The sequence below is a fragment of the Mugil cephalus genome, chromosome 22 (assembly GCF_022458985.1).
Source record: "Mugil cephalus isolate CIBA_MC_2020 chromosome 22, CIBA_Mcephalus_1.1, whole genome shotgun sequence".
NCBI lineage: Eukaryota > Metazoa > Chordata > Actinopteri > Mugiliformes > Mugilidae > Mugil > Mugil cephalus.
Window position 1 is genome coordinate 10,503,178 of NC_061791.1, and position 16,021 is coordinate 10,519,198.

The window sequence follows — 16,021 nt, forward strand, 5'->3', positions numbered from 1 at the left end:
TTTCTGGGCACCCATTTCCTAATATATAATATAATATGTATGTAAAAATAAAAAATACTTAAAGTTTAAAAACCCTTTGTTTTAGTATTTTGAACATGCCTCCACCCCCATCAGGATTAGTAATGACTTCACTGATCATTGATTTAAAGTGCAAATTGTGGAGGGCCAAAAAAGGGAGAGGGTCGTATTATGCTTGTCCTCAACACTTGTAATATTTTTGGTTTTCTCTGTTACATAAGTGAAGCTGACTGAAATTCCCACCCCAAGGTCACAGGAGGATATGGCTGATTTGCAGGGGCTGGTGGAGGGTTTGCTGCTGGTGCACAGGATGTGCACGAGGCAGATCATCTTCCTGTTATTGCGCAGGAGATGAGAGAGAGGGGTCATCTGTGGAAAGAAGAAGCGTGCGTGTTTCATCAACAGAAGGCAGGATCGGGGCGGCGTTCGAAAGATCCAGCAAGCGAGTGTCGAAATGATAGCGAGCGTGTGTTGACTCACGGTTCCAGTGAAAATGAAAATGAGAAGTATGAAAAACGAAAAGGGGAAGCGAGGGAACTGCTCGTACATTTCATACTGTACATTTCCACTTTTCCAAAGTATTTATCTCAGCAGAAACACAAGAATGCTTCCCGGCTCTTCAGATGAAATGCGCGTCTTGTCACTCCGCTTGCGCTTTCCAAACGGCATTGCAACAGACAAAATGTTTCGTTTGAATCTAATCGAGCATCTCGCTCTCAAAGCACTTAACATTTTGTCTGTGTGTTTGTGTGTTCAGCTGGAGCTCATCAGACACATGCTGGAGTCGGTCTGGCTCAAGTACAAAATCGGCCCTTGCGCTTTGTGCTTGTGAGTATCCCTTGTTCCTCTCCTTTTAACGTCACGTTTCCAACGAATGCAAAGTATGTAATGCTGACAGAACGCGTGAGTTCTTCGTCAGGCATGTGTGCCCCCAACCCCACTCACTCACTCCCTGCAGTGTGCGTTTCCACATGTGTGAATTGTTAATGACCTTTTGTTATGCATGTGCTCACGTTACATAACATTCCTCCAAATTTGCTTTTGTGTGTGTGTGTGTGTGTGTACTCCAGGATGCAGCAGGGCAGTCCGGCTGAGTGGTCCGTGTTTCACTTCATGTTTAAGATCCTGGAATCCACCCAGAGTCTCTGCCTGCCCCTCCCACCTGGTATCGTGCACGCACACTCCTCCACTTCTAGTTATTAGAATCCACTCTGTCTCTGTCTCCGTCTCGGCCGGAATAACAATGTGTGTTTGCACTGAGGGACGACAGACGTGCTTCTCCGTTGCGCTAATAGTACCAAAAATATGTTAATATGTTGTGCAGACATGGGTAAAGCAGAGCATGAATACATTTTCATCATCTAAATTGATTTTCCAGTGTCTGCTGCATAAGCCTCCGCGGTATAGTCCTAAGATTTCAGTCATTCAGGAGTAAAAGTTTGTGGGTTAGAATCCTAAAGTATCCGGGAATTAGAGAGAAAATGAGGAATGCCCTGCAGCAAGGTGCAGGTGTAAATGTGTGCACATTTGAAAGTGTAACATATCAGGCATACAGAGCCCATTTCCCTTTGGTGAATGAAAAGAAACCGCAGAACTTTAGTGCTAATTATCAAATGTTAGCGTGCATGTGCAGCATGCGCGTATGTTAGTCCTACTTTCTCTTTTTTTTCTTTTTTTTTTTTTTTTACCTGCCCTTCCTCTCTCTTTCCAGGCTATCATACGCTCTTTGCAGTGTTTGCTGTGCGCTGCCTCCCTCATCACACCTTCCTTCAGTACATTGACCAAGGCTTGCTGCAGCTCACCGAAACCTTCGTGTCTCGTCTCATGAAAGGTACACGCACACGCACACAGACAACGAAAAAATACAGTATGATGATGTTTGGTTTGCTCCAGATCTGACTGTCATGGTCCCCAGATGTTGAATCCCTCTGACCTTGTTGATGTTTGCGCTTTCACAATCATGATCTTGTGTTTTTGAGTTAAATGTCTCATTAACTGTTGGAACGATTGATTGGATTCAATGTAGTACATTGTGTAGTACACAGATTCCTGTTTTGTTCTCTTTGGCGCCCCCTGTGGTGATAAGTAGTGACTGCAGGTGTAGTTTTTGTTTCTCAGAGCTTGAAACTGCATCACCTGCAGTCAGTTGAATGTTTGTTTGTTTTTGGAGTTTTTTTATTTTTCGGTTTTATGTCAGATCTACAGTGTGAAAAATAGCTGTATGATGGATCGTGTCACTAACTTCGAATTTGATAATGTCCCTAAAAAAGAGTTCTGAATCCTAAAACATTCACTTAAGTTAACGTTGTGAATTTCCATTTGAACATTATAAAATCTAGTGCCACCATCTCATCAAAATATCAGTTTTGCTACAACTTTAATTCATGCCACAATTACTAATGGTGTACACATTAGCTTTAGCTGTACAGCTTTTAGTGCTAATTAGCAGAGCTAGCATGCCAAACAAACTATGGCAAGTAAAGTCTGCTAGCTAACCACCTAGCTCCCTAGGTAGTGTCTGCTAGCCAGCATCTCAACTGTGCAGAAAGTAGACGTGGGTACAACTAACAACATTTAAACTAGGAAGCTGGATAGATTAATTTGTTTAATTTATATGAACACAGTCTTTCATTTAGCCAGTTAAGGTTGTTGCAAATCAAAAGTTTCCTTTTTTTCAGAATGCTCTTTTTATTTAACATCTTGAAAAACAAACTGTCGTATTTTATCCATTTTATGAACCTTTTGTAGAATATTTTTGTGCATAATGTGGTTTCTGTACAGAAAAAGACAAAAGAGTATATAAAATGTACAGCACTGCATAAGATGGTAGTCTGCAACTGAGTAACTAATATGTTTACATATTGTATGATAAAATATATATAGATCAACACACTCACAGTGGGAAAATAAGACATACATGCCAAGAGAAGTTCTGTATTTATATTAACATTATATTAATATACATTGAGTTCAAATTGCATGATAACATTTTAATGTCTATCAAGCCTAATTAGTATGAAGGTGCTGAAGATGTTATTCATGATTCAGGGAGCACATTAGGAGCTGTCATCAAGAGGCATGAGGAACCTCTTTTTCTGACGGAAGCTTTCTCGTCTTTGATGTCGAGAGGAAAAGAAATACAGGAATGGATTCATACAGTATATGAGGAAGTAAAAACATTCCACAAACGTCAGCTTCCTGCTGAGACAAAGCAGATGCTCTGATTCTGTGAGACTCGCAAAGACGTAAAACACTCGAAGAATGAGGGGCAAAAAGCCAACAATCAGGGAGGCAAAGAGGATTCGTATGAAGAGTCTGGTAACCCTAGGCTTTTTCTTGACAGACATTTTCTTTCGATGAACCCCTTTAACAAGCATTAGGTAACAGGACAACAGTACCAGATGGCTGAAAACTACAAAACCGATGTAGATCGCTTCTAGCACTGGTGAGACCCTCTGATTCTCGCAGTGATTGTCGTTCTGATTTCCCTCGTTGCTGTTCACCTTGGTCAGAAAAAACAGTACTGGAAGAGCCATAAGGCCTCCGAGTATCCACACAGAGGAGAGTAAAATGCGCTGCCATGTCCGGTTCACCTTCTCCCACTTTTGGGGATGAATGACCTGGCAAATGAAATGGACAATTTTAGTTTATCTGCTACTTCTGTTCTTCGCCTTTACTGGAATGCTCAAGGATGTTGAGCCTACATCACCCCACCTGTTGGGTGCCAATATATGCCAAGTCAAATGGAAGTTAAGTGAATGAAGTTAATGAAAATAAATGAAACAAGAGATTGTGCTTTGTCTTCAAATTGAATGGTAGTTACATACCTGATAGTATCTCTGAATGCTGATCAGCACCAGAATGTTTAAGCTGGTGTTGATGCAGAACACAAAGACGTAAAAGACAAGCTGACAGACTTCGCCAGTTAGATAGATAGGTAGACGTGGCCTGTACAAAATGACCATGCCGACCGGCAAGCACAGCAGGCAGAGGAGGTCCGACAGGGCCAGGTGGAAGAAGAGGCGCTGCGAGATGGAGGAGCCGCGTAGATGCCGACTGAGTTTGACTATCACGGCGATGTTAGCAGGGATACCAGACACACAACAGAATCCAATAACCGCATAAGCAATGATTTTCCAGTGTTGTAGTTCCGGGGAAAACCACGAGCAATCGGTGCTATTGTTAGTGCTATTGTTGACAGTCATTGTGGAGTTGAAGGAAAAGGGTAAAGACACGATGAGTCTCAAGCAAACCTGACAGTCGAGTGTCGAGCTCAGGCTGTGTGACCTTACTGTTTCTGTGAAACTCAAACACAGTTTGTTATATGTATCAGGTCAGACTAGCGGTTTGTGGTCTGGTGGGGTGTGCGTTCGAGAAGATTTGTTGCTGGGTTCTGTGCTGTCAAATGAATATCTGCTATGAGTCACAAGGTGAAATAATTTGAAATTGGACACCGACTGGAGATTCTTCAACAGACTGTTGACTTATAGAGACAACATCCCTTCAGTTGGATCCAAATACAGGCTTTGACGAGGCCATTCCTCAGGGGATCTGCTGGTGTGCCAAAGATCTTTATCTAGTTGAAAGGTAAAGTTCAAGACAGATGCCACCGCATTATCTTTATGATGCACTCTCTGGTATGATCAACAAGTCATCAAAAGTTGAATCAATTACTACAAGTTGCCCAGTCCCAGACTCGGAGAAGCAACCTAAACCATATGATTTCCGTGGTCAGGCTTCACAGTTGGCATTAGGTCCATCTCCTGTGAAGCCTTCTTTAGTCTCCACTCACATATCTACTGTTACTGTGGCCAAACAACTCTGTCTTTGATTTGTATGTCCAGAACACGCTATTTCTAAAGGTCTAAGCTGCCTATATGTTCACTGGTAAAGGTTTATTGTCGTTCTTTTTGGACAGCAAAGGTTTTTTCCTTCCCACCTCCTATGTAGGTCAAAGTCATGCAACCTCTTTCTTATTGTGAGGTTTCCAATCAAAACTGGCACGTCGAGCTGACTTTCTTTACCGTGGAATGATTTATTTTCATATTCAGCATGCCTTTTATTTCGGGAGGACTTCTCTTTAGATCTTGGCAGATGATGAAGAATGCAAAGACTAGGTCTGAGTATCACTCCTGAGCTCCTGCCATGATTTCATTTGTTTCATTTGGAGATATTTCAGTTTTGAAACAAATGATTTTGGCAATCTGTGGTATGTCCGCAATATTCTAACTCAAGGTGGAGTCTGTGTTTTTGTCAAACTCTTCTCTGTTGTCATACTTTTAAAATCCAATCCATGCATGGTCTTAGATTTGTTACCTTCCCTCATGTTTTGGAAAAGTGAAGAATTTCATCAAAATAAGGAAATGAATGTACATATTTTCCCTTCACTACACCTGCTTCACATCAGCACGTTAGCGTGACAACAGCATTTATAGGACAAAGCACCTACAACCACGTTTTTGGGGATGTTTATTAGACTAAACATCTGCATCATTTCTTTTAAACTGATGATATTAGGTTTTCTTTTTAATCTGATGTTTTTACCTTAACCACAGTCTGACCTATATCACACCTGTTATGAACTACTTTTGGAAATACCCCAGAAACACACAAATCCTAGCTCACATTCAAACAGCTCTTCCACAGAGACTGAATGTGTTTAAATAAAACGTTACTATAGTTCATCATTTCATAACTTGTTTGTATACATTTTTTTTTCTTCTTCTAGTGTTTACCATTAATGCACCACAAAAATCTATATATTTCGCAGCTTTTATAGCACCAGCACAGGAACTGACAGTTAATCAGATTCTGTTGATGTTTGTGAAACTGTGACTTTCACTTCACTTTCTCGCAAATTACAGTTACATTTCACAGACAGAAAGCCAAATCACTTTTCTGGATCCTTTTTGGAAACGTCCCACTGCCACCCACACGTTATTTTAACTGCTCCCAGCTGCAAACTAAAAAATCTGCTTTGTGCATTTTTTTCGCGTACATCAACAACACAATCAGAAATGAGTGCGAGTATAATTTATGTGTTCCTAATGTGTTTGAACGCACTCGAAGCCTGCTCCAAATGAGTTGTCTTGGTTTGTGTTTTTGCTTCCCACGCAGTTGTGTCAAATTAAGCCGCTAGTTAACAAAGCTTGTTGGCCAAAGACAAGTAAGCTAGCTAGGAATCTCAGTTACCTTTCTGCTGCCTATCTAGCTCCAGGTTAAGCATTATTCTTATTCGATATAGCTGGGAACCAAAAATCAGATAAATAAAAACCTATGCATTTAATGAATCTGCTGCCACCTGCACATGCGAAACAACAACGTTAAACCAAACCTTTAAAAATGGGTCACGCTGTAGAGCTGTGGCCACTGGTAGAGCAAGTTATCTGACTTCACAGTTATTACATTACTAGTTCGACACATGAAATAAGAATCACATGTTTTTTTTTTCATTGTTCGTATCAAGAGTAGAGGGCATGTTAGGTGTCCAGGGGATTGGGGCGCTCACTCAAAGTCACTGATATTGTGTATTTTGTGAGTCTTGTTGCCGACTTCCTAACATGGAATGTGCATCGTTCAAAGGCCAAACATTGCAATTTGGCACAGAGATCAACTGAACTAAAAATATCAGGCCCTCATCTGTTGGTTTTGTCCTGTGTCATGAACCGAACAAACAAAGATCTTGGAAGATGCAGTGATTATTTAAAAGCACCAGGAGGTTTCAAACTTCAAAGTGAGCGAAAAGGGATGTTTGAAGACTTTGAAGTGAGAGGGGCTGACGTGACATTTCTCTCCAGGGATTAATCAGACGTCTTTCTCTTTATTTAGTGTTTTGTATTTGGGGTAACTAGATGGGCGAATTCGTACTTATTGCATCTCAGTTTTAACCAATTCATCCACTCAAAGTTCTGACCTCTCATGTTTTTTACAGTCCACATAAATGATAACGTCCGCTACGTTCACCGTCTTGGTTTAGCTAACACTCATTGATAAGCACAAGAAAAGTTGAGGCTGATGAGGTGTTTTGGTTATAAACGAATAAATCAGATTAAAACTTTGACGAGCTGACAGACGAAATCCAAAGATCACAGAAGTTATTACAATTCATCTTCAGGGGAAAATGAACATTTGCACCAAATTTCATGGAAATACGTCCCGTAGTTGTTTAGACTTTCAATGCAAAACCTCACAGCAGAGCAGGAGGAAAAAAAGCAGGAGAGTCATAAGGTTCGTTATCTGAGGACCACAAATCTCAGTTGTAATGCATCTAGAAATTCCTTGGATGTTTTAGTCTGAAGGAAAGTGGTTGCTTTGCAAGCTCTACCTCGCATGTAGCTAAGCTGTAGCTATTGGCTTGATTTACGTCCAGTCATCTGCCAAATATTTTTTTAAAGTGTCTACCAAACAGTTGTTTTTGTTTTATTTTTCTAAGATTAACCTCTGAGGTAGTTCTGTGTAACAAAATATTGAGCAAGTCGTATTACCAAAGCGGTAGACCAATTGTGGTGTAGTGGGCCAGTTAAGATAATAATCAGGTGAAGCAGCTGCAGTGACGGTGGCAGCGGTTTGAAGCAGAGGATTTTGGTAATTTTTTGTTTCTGTTTTCTGTCAATATCCTACAGATTATTATTGTTATTTTTTTTTAATCATGGATATTAGACACTCTGTGGAGGACTGAAACTGGAATAATTGGAAGTAAATAATTAAATGTCTGAATAAATAAATGTACATGACATTCATTACATACTATTTAAAATAGATGTGGACATTAATAAATTAGTCAAATATAACATTAATTCATTTTCTATTTTATTTTCGTTAATTCACCTGTTTATTCGCTTTCCATTTCAATTGTGCATTTTTTAATCTACAATTAAATCTCCTCACTTCCATTTCTACAGATCCCTATTTCTTTCCACAAACTTCTTTACTTCCTTCCATTGTTTTTGTCGTATCTTAATGCATTTGTGCTTCGCTATGCAAGTCGGGTAAATGTTTCAACTTGTCGTGGTTGACTAGGGTTAGGGTGAGAGGGTGAAATGACGAGATGAGACGACTGTATTTAAAGAAGCAGAATCAGTGACACCTCAATCCCATTTTTTCTTTTATTTAAACTGGATGAAAAATGTGAAAGGAGCAAGTGTAATAAGCTCTCCCATACACTCCTCTGTGATAAATTAGCACCGTGTCTTACACCCTTTTTCTCTCTCTCTCTGTTTAGATTTGGACAACAGTGATGCCAGCGAGAGGCTGAAGTTCAGCATACTTAAGAGACTCCCTGAGGTACGTTCCTTTCTCCAGACGTTGGGTTGTTTTCGCCGTGCGAGGAGGACATTCGGCCAAATTAGAATTTGTCTGCTTCTGAGAATTGATTTCTTGCAACATCTTATTGCCGAGGATGATACCAGCCACCCAAATAGTCCAGGTTCTCACCTCGGATGCTATGAGGAGTAAAACAATGCACAAGGTTGTTATAATCCATTAATGAGAGGGAAATGTTGAACTTTCCTCAAATGGCTTCCTCCCCAAACTTTCCATTCTGGTCCAATTAAGAGTTTGAAGTTATTTTAGGTCTCATCTCCCTCAAGCTCCCCTAAAGCCAATCACGAAGCACGTGTGTAACCAGCTGCTGTGTGTGTGTGTGTGTGTGTGTGTGTGTGTGTGTGTGTGTGTGTGTGTGTGTGTTGGGGAGGGGAGGGGGTTTGCGTAGATAGTTATCTACCTAGTCTATGTTTATGTCCTAACCCTTGTGTAACTTCCACGTGCTCCTGTGTGGTTCCAGTATATTTCTGACAGCGTGTTCCGTCCGCACCGTGATCAGAGGAATGTCGAGTGTTTAGTGTCTCCGTTCTGTTTCCTGCCCGTCAGGCTTTGTTTTTTTTTTGCATGGGTTTGGCAGGCGGGAGAGATTTAACAGGTTCACATTCACACACACACACACACACACACACACACACACACACACACACACACACACACACACACACACACACACACACACACACACACACAAAATTCCATGGAGTTATGAAACATTTGGACCTTGAGTAAATCAATACCCGTAATTATTCTCATTATATACACACGCTGCATGCACGTAACCCCTCAGGGAGCTCCATTAAACCTTTATATTATGACTCAGGCGCACGAGGGATCAGGAGGCAGTGGAGGCAGCTCTTTTGTACCTTTATATACTTAAATTATAAATGTTAATTATATATAAATGGAAATAAGTTACTAGTGCCACTGTATTAAATGTAGCTGACCGCATTAACCTCGCTAATATCCAGCCTCTATAAATCAAAGGGTTGAAGATGGAATGTGGTCGACGTGTCTGACGCTTAATAATGTCGGTTTAAAGAAATATGAGAACCTGGGTAACAGGACCCAGACTGCATGACTAGTCGTTGCCGTTCACTCCTACGTCCATCACTCGTCTCCAAGGTCTCGAGCTGAGGCTGCCCCTGTTATCTAGAAGGGTTGACGAATGCCATGCACCGTTATTACGTCGGTCCGTCACCAGAGAAGCTGCAGACTTGTTTCATTACATAACTTACACCAACCAGGCATAACATTAGAACCACCTTTCAAATATTGTGTAAGAATCCTCAGAGGCCTCTGAGGATCATCCCACATGTACTTGATCGTTTTGGGATCTAGTGAATTTGGAGGCCAGGTCAACACCTTGTGCTGTTTGGGTGGTACACGTCTTAGCAACATCCACATGAATGAATGCCAGGTCCAAAAGTTTCCCAGCAGAACACTGATGATTCACCACAAGATGGTTATTCACTTTACCTATCCCCTATCAATGGTCATAATGGTATGCCTGATCGGGGTAGGTAACTTATCTAACATTTAAGGACTGTTCAACTACTGGTGGTCACTTGCATCATTGACCGCCTGAACAAATGGCTTGAGTGGATTACACAGTTCCTTTAAATGGCACCGCGATTTCCAAAAGAACTTCCTGTGGTATAGAGGGTAAATGGGTGACGTAACAGCCAGCGAAGTCTCCGTGGTTACGGCCACTGACTGACAAAAAGTGACAGTTGCGCATGGAGATTAGCAGCATTAGTGTTAATCATAGGCTTTAATAGCGTCTAAATTGTAAAATTAATTTTAAAAAATGGGTTAGAGATGATTTGAAAAGCAGTCTGAGATATATTTTTACAGATATCTCTTACTGTCAGGGAAAAGAGAATTAAATGGATCGCTGTACTAAGAAAAGACAACTGGAATCCAGGCACCGAAACCTGGTGGTTCACATTTAGTGTCAGATAATATTAATTTATTCTGCATTTTTTTGATCAAGTCGTACCTTAAGCTACTTCTTAAGTTACGTTCTGGAGGGCTGTCAGATAAGTTTGTGGATGCTGTTGTTGTTTTGGCGTACTTACAGTCAATAAATAACAATAAAATAGAAGCAAAGGAATACTTCTGATCACTCCTTGTCATCCTTTTAACACCTGGTCAGACGCTTGAGTATTTTATGGCGAAGGTTACTTCTCAGTAAAGCTCTTAGCATTAGCTCTTAGCATGCAGCCCCTGGAGGCAGTGACGTCACTGCATACCCTCTATACACAATCTTGAAAGTGGAATTATTCCATCAGGAGTTATAACACCATGAATGTTGAGGTGGATATATACTAATTTAGGTGTTTGCAGTTTTTCTGCATAATTTTTATAACGTGTCTTGGAAAATCTCGATATTCCCAACAACCTCATGTTTTCCCATACACCTTCCACTACCAACTTTGAGGTAGCTGTGGCTCAGCGGCTTCTCTGGACACCGGCCGCTGCAGTGGTGTTCTCTCAAGCATTTCGTGTACACAACTTGACATAACCACAAACTCACAGGCTCCATTGCAAGGCAGCAACAGTGCGTCTCGATGGTGGTTTCCATTTGTATTTACCTCTCTGCATTCGTGTTTCAGTCACCCAAGACACACCCCAGACATTTTACAACTGAATGGGAACAAGTACATATGAAACAGATATTTTTCTATTTACATGAAAGTAGTAGTAGAGAAGACTGTAGTAGAGAAGACTGATAGTCCTTAGGGTTAGCCCTTACCCTCACCCTCTACACCAACTTCCTGTTTACAACGCTATTGTTCTAATCTGAATCCCTCAACTTGTTTCATCATATTCACAATGCAAATGATTTTTAAGTTAAGTTAAAAATTAAGTTCTTACTTTCTTTTGGATATCATGTTGAGAAAGTCAGTCAGAAATCGTGACAGTAAAAATTATTTCACAGTGCCGGCCCCTTTTTACAAACTCCCCCACTTAATACCCATTGTTAATTTCCAACAGCTGCATATTAATGACAAAAAAATATCTGTTGAGGAACTTTAGTCGAGTCCTTATCGAACACTTGTTTGCTTTCAGCTCTGGGAGAAACACAGTTCTTGATGCGATTCAGAAACTTTTTTCTATCAGCTTTGCAGTGTGTTAGAAACAGGCCCCCGGGGAAGCTGCATTCTTACTCATTGTCAGTCACACCTCAAGTGTGCTTCATATTCATATTTATTACTGTGGAGTGCATTGCTCAACACCGAAAACAATACACTTCCTCTGGAACTCCTCATTAGCAGTCCGTTCCTCGGTAATGGCTTTGTGTTCCAGTTGGCAAAATAGAAAGGGACAGATGTTCACATGCTTTGGGGATTTTTTGAGCTACATGCCTAAATTGTAAACTCTATTGTGTGTGTGTGTGTGTGTGTGTGTGTGTGTGTGTAAAGCCTATGGAGCAGAGGATCTACCATATGTGGGATCATCCTGTCACTTCAGCCTCAATCTCCAGAGATTATGTGAGGACTCTGCTGGAGAAAGACAACAAAAATAAGGTAACAGAGAACACACGCTGCAGAGAACACACAGTCTCTCCATCTCTCATCCACACCCTTAAAACACTTCAGAATGCAAAAGCAAAAAAGGTGGAGGCGAATGTCCACGGAGAAGAGCCTCCAGAGGGAAAAACAAACTGCACGGAAACAGTCTGTGATAACAATAATCATAGTCAAGAGTCATATTTGTTCCTATTTGCATTTGCACTGCCAATAGTGAATGCCGAAGTGTTGCGATGTTTTGCTGATAGCTGGTATAGCAGCGTGAGATAAAAGCTCAATAAAGCCTTGACTCCGTTATTGGTCCATTTGTCCGTGGCATGTAATGTGTAATTACATCAACCATTGAAGATCCTAAGCCTGGACGAATTACCCTACGTTAAGTTTTCATCTATACTGGTGATGTAGCTACCCTGAAGCACTAGCTAAAAACTGAGTGCTAAGAATTACAGTTGTTCTCAGACACAAACATTGCATCATGGTTTTTGGAGATGGTTGGACTTTTTGAAGTGCTGAAGTGTCTTTTTCTACAATATTACACAATAAATGGCCTCTTTAGCATTCCGTATTAAACGTGTTTTTTTTTAAAAAAAAAAAGTGACCCAGATTTAAATGGTCATAATGTAATGCTAAATGGTTGTGGCACCTAGCCAGACTTACGCTTCACTGTCGGCCATCGTTTTTTTTTCCAATCTTTAACATTTAGAGCTGCTGTTTGCACGGTTTTATGTTATTTTTTTGTTAGCGTTAGCTAATGCTTCATTAGTGTCTTTGACCTGTAGTTCACTTCATTAAAGTTTCCTTTTGTGCTGGGGAAGCAGGAGCTAAAAAAAGACCTAAAAACTACTGTCTGTTTTCAGTTCCTGGAATGCAGACATTTAAAAAAGGGGGCACTTCCTTAATCATTTACAGAGCATATGAAAACGTTCCCACAGTTTTAAAGCCAAGTAGACCACCTCCTCGTCTTATCAAATAGCTGCTAACTGTGCTAGCATGCTTCACGCCCATTGCAGCTGGAACTGAAGCAGGAATTGCAGGTGGTACGCGATAAAATAAAAGTATTAACTACACAGAGGAGCTAAATTGGCTGTTGAGAGCTGGTGACATTTTGTGCTAAACATTTCAGCTGCAGCTAACTTCGTCTGTAAGGAGGGCTAAGGCGACTCGTCTTGACAACGTGTATCCTAGAGAAACCTGCTGAACCCAGAAGTTGTGCTTTTTGTGTTTCCTTCCTCCTCAGGGATTTGCTTTTACCAGCAGAGACAAGCCCGGCTTCAGACCCGAGTTTCTGCCGCTTACGTACCTGGCAAATAAACTCTCTGATATAGAGGAACAAGGTAGTGTATATATATATATATATATGTGTGTGTGTGTGTGTGTGTGCATCCTGCCTGGTTTTAGATACCGAGGCCTATGGAGGATTAAGATAGAATGCATGTTTGGTCAGAATGTGTGTGTTGTTGTATCCCGTCTTAGAAGCTCTATATCTCTCTCCCCGTCTGACGCCAGCTCTCAACCCGCTCGAGGAGCAGGAGAACGTGGACGCCAGGTTCGTGGAGGAGACGGCTCTGAAGCAGACGCTAATACTGCTGGGCTTTGAGGAAAAATGACGGATGGGGAAGGGCGGGGCACGGACGCCGGGGCGGACGGTACTGAGGGAGGAACAGATGAGGAGGAAAATGTGCTTGAGAGGCCGCGGCGGCCATCATCGTCTTGGCCTTGAGGACGAGCAGCGCGCAGACGGATGGCGGGAGGACGCGGGGCGAGGGATGAGGGATGAGCGGAAAGATTGAGAGGCAGAGCGCTCATAAACAAGTTCTCACTGTTTGGTGACAGATTAGGGAGGAGACGGAGGGGACGCTGGATGGATGGAGGCGCCCAGACTCAGAGGCACTACATATTTTTTTTCCCACCTGCTTTTCAGGAAACACTGAGGAAACACAATTAAAATGCAACACGGTCAAAACTTCAATTTCTGGGGGGAACATGCTTTTCAAACTTCAAATCAATAACAGCAGGCGGCTATTTACTAGAACTCCGTATCTGCTTCTCCGGGTCACACACACCCGGGTCGTTCTAGCATCGACCTCTGCAGCAGAGCGGCCAGATATTTAGGTGATTATTACTGGATCTAAATGACGTTAGGGGGAGCTTTACTGTGATTCATCAGATTTGTGTGGAATGCGAATGAACGCCTGGTTTGAATAATGCGTCGTAAATCGCGATGGAGCCCTTCCTGTAAATAGAGGAATAGTTTTGTTGTGGTGGTGCGTTCAGAGTCCGTGTGATTATCGACCCCCCCAGACATCTGGCACTAAATTCCAGAAATCACTTGCATCTCGTGTTTTGCATTGTGCAACGTTCCTCTCTGAAATAAGGGAATTCTCTGTGATCTTTATATGTTTACACTGAAAAAAAAAAAGAAAATGGATTGTAAATAAAGAGATTTTTGCCAAGATTATTGTATACCTTTGTCTCTTTTCTGCCTTGTCTCTGTGTTTTCATTGAATTCTCTGAATAAATGAGAGGTGATCTCAGCTCGTGGTCAAAAAGCGTGAAAAGATCCAGGGAGGAGGAGGAGGAGGAGGAGGAGGAAGTGAGCGCTCAGATTCATGAAAGTACCCCGAGTGTTTTGGACAGGCTCAGGAAACATTCGTCACTGCGCACGCTGGGTCACATTTAATGAAGAGGGCGCCCCGCCGGGAAGTTGCACCACACTCATCCCACATTCTCCGTCACCTTTGGCCTCGGAATCGTTTCGCTTTTTTTTTTTTTTTTTTACTTCCGCCATTAATCGTGATCGAATCACTCAAACACCTGACCAGCGCCTCCTCCTCCGCGCTCTGTTATTCAGGCCGTGATCTGCAGCCAGCTAACAGTCGGGGGGGGGGCAGAGTTAATCTGACAGCTCGCAGCATCAGTCCGCAGTGGATGATCACACGCGCGCACAGCGCCGGGGTCACGTCTTAGGGAGTCGGCTCACGCAGCGCGTGGTTCAAACTCAGTTTAACGCGGCGCGCGCCACTCGTTCCCAGAATGTTCTGCCCCCCCATCATGGAGCTGATGGTACATTTATAGCTAATTGGTTCCAGTATGCACACATGGTCACAAGCTGCAAAACATGGCGACACTCAAAAAAAAAGTTTATATATTTACAAGTCAAGCTCCTAAAAGTAATAAGTACATACTTAAAACAGCCACAACATTATGACCACTAATAGGTGACGTAAATAACTCTGACTGTCTTGTAACAATTCAATGTTCTGCTGGGAAACATTTGGATCGGGTGTTGACCTGGCCCCGAAATTCACCAGAACCGCACTAGATTTCCCCTCAACCGACAGGACCCCCACTAAAAACATCCTGTCTCCAGACTCCACAGGCCAAGAGAGACCTACACAATACTAGGAAGGTGGCCATAAATGGTTAGGTCCCTCTGAGAGAACCCTGAGATAATTAATGGGAGAGGAAAAACAAAAGTTGTGATCCACAAATGTGTTTTCAGCTTTTGGACATTGATTTTCGGTGACATATTTTGAACATTTTTTCGTAAAAATGAGTCGCCTGGTGAGCAAGAGCCGCCACAAATAGCAGCAAGGGTGGAGAGAGGACCCAGACACTAAGGGGAGGCCGACTTTAATAAAAACTCAGAAATCAAAACGTAAGGCGCTGCAGGGATGGCAGCGTAATCCAAAAGAAACTGGTGAAGGCCAAAAAGCAAGGACGAAGCACAGGGAAAAAACAAAGATAACAGCGCAGGAGAAACACAACAGACAGCTTGATAGCGGCAACAGAACAGAGGCAGAGTAACACAGTAAACACCACAGACAGCTCGACAGAGAACAAAGTGAAAGGCAGGGCTATATACACATGGGCAGAGGGGTTAACGAGACACAGGTGAAACTGATGAGGGCGGAGCCACAAGGAGAAACCAATCAGACAATCAAAGGGGGAAAACACAGGGGGTAAAGCAACACTGATGATACTTCTACTCCTCTGACTTTCTTTTTAGTCTCTGAAAATGCAGAGAGCCCCCTTTTATCACTTTTTACCTAGCTTGAACTACTGCAATTATAGAAAAAGGAGCCACAGACAACTCTGTGCAGTTGAAATTAGATCAACGTTTGTAAAATATGAAGAAGAAGAAACAA

The 16,021-nt window shown here is 42.0% G+C and overlaps 2 protein-coding genes across 3 annotated transcripts in view; one reads left to right on the plus strand and one right to left on the minus strand.

Moving 5' to 3' along the window:
* Nucleotides 1-14,328, plus strand: part of LOC125000415 (gamma-secretase activating protein) — a 35,729-nt gene extending 21,401 nt beyond the window's left edge. For both annotated transcript variants that reach the window (XM_047575965.1, XM_047575963.1), the window contains 7 exons: nt 776-846; nt 1,089-1,183; nt 1,730-1,849; nt 8,240-8,301; nt 11,766-11,870; nt 13,111-13,207; nt 13,380-14,328. In XM_047575965.1, coding sequence (XP_047431921.1) covers nt 776-846; nt 1,089-1,183; nt 1,730-1,849; nt 8,240-8,301; nt 11,766-11,870; nt 13,111-13,207; nt 13,380-13,480 — 651 coding nt within the window. In that variant the 3' untranslated portion in view covers nt 13,481-14,328. The remainder of the gene's footprint in view (nt 1-775; nt 847-1,088; nt 1,184-1,729; nt 1,850-8,239; nt 8,302-11,765; nt 11,871-13,110; nt 13,208-13,379) is intronic.
* On the minus strand, nt 2,939-4,405 carry LOC125000416 (G-protein coupled receptor 183-like). Its single transcript, XM_047575966.1, has 2 exons — nt 3,846-4,405; nt 2,939-3,638 (listed from the first exon to the last, which is right to left on the minus strand). Exons 1-2 carry the CDS (start codon nt 4,221-4,223, stop codon nt 3,075-3,077), a joined length of 942 nt encoding a protein of 313 aa, XP_047431922.1. The 5' UTR covers nt 4,224-4,405; the 3' UTR covers nt 2,939-3,074.
* Nucleotides 14,329-16,021: the final 1,693 nt, after the last annotated feature.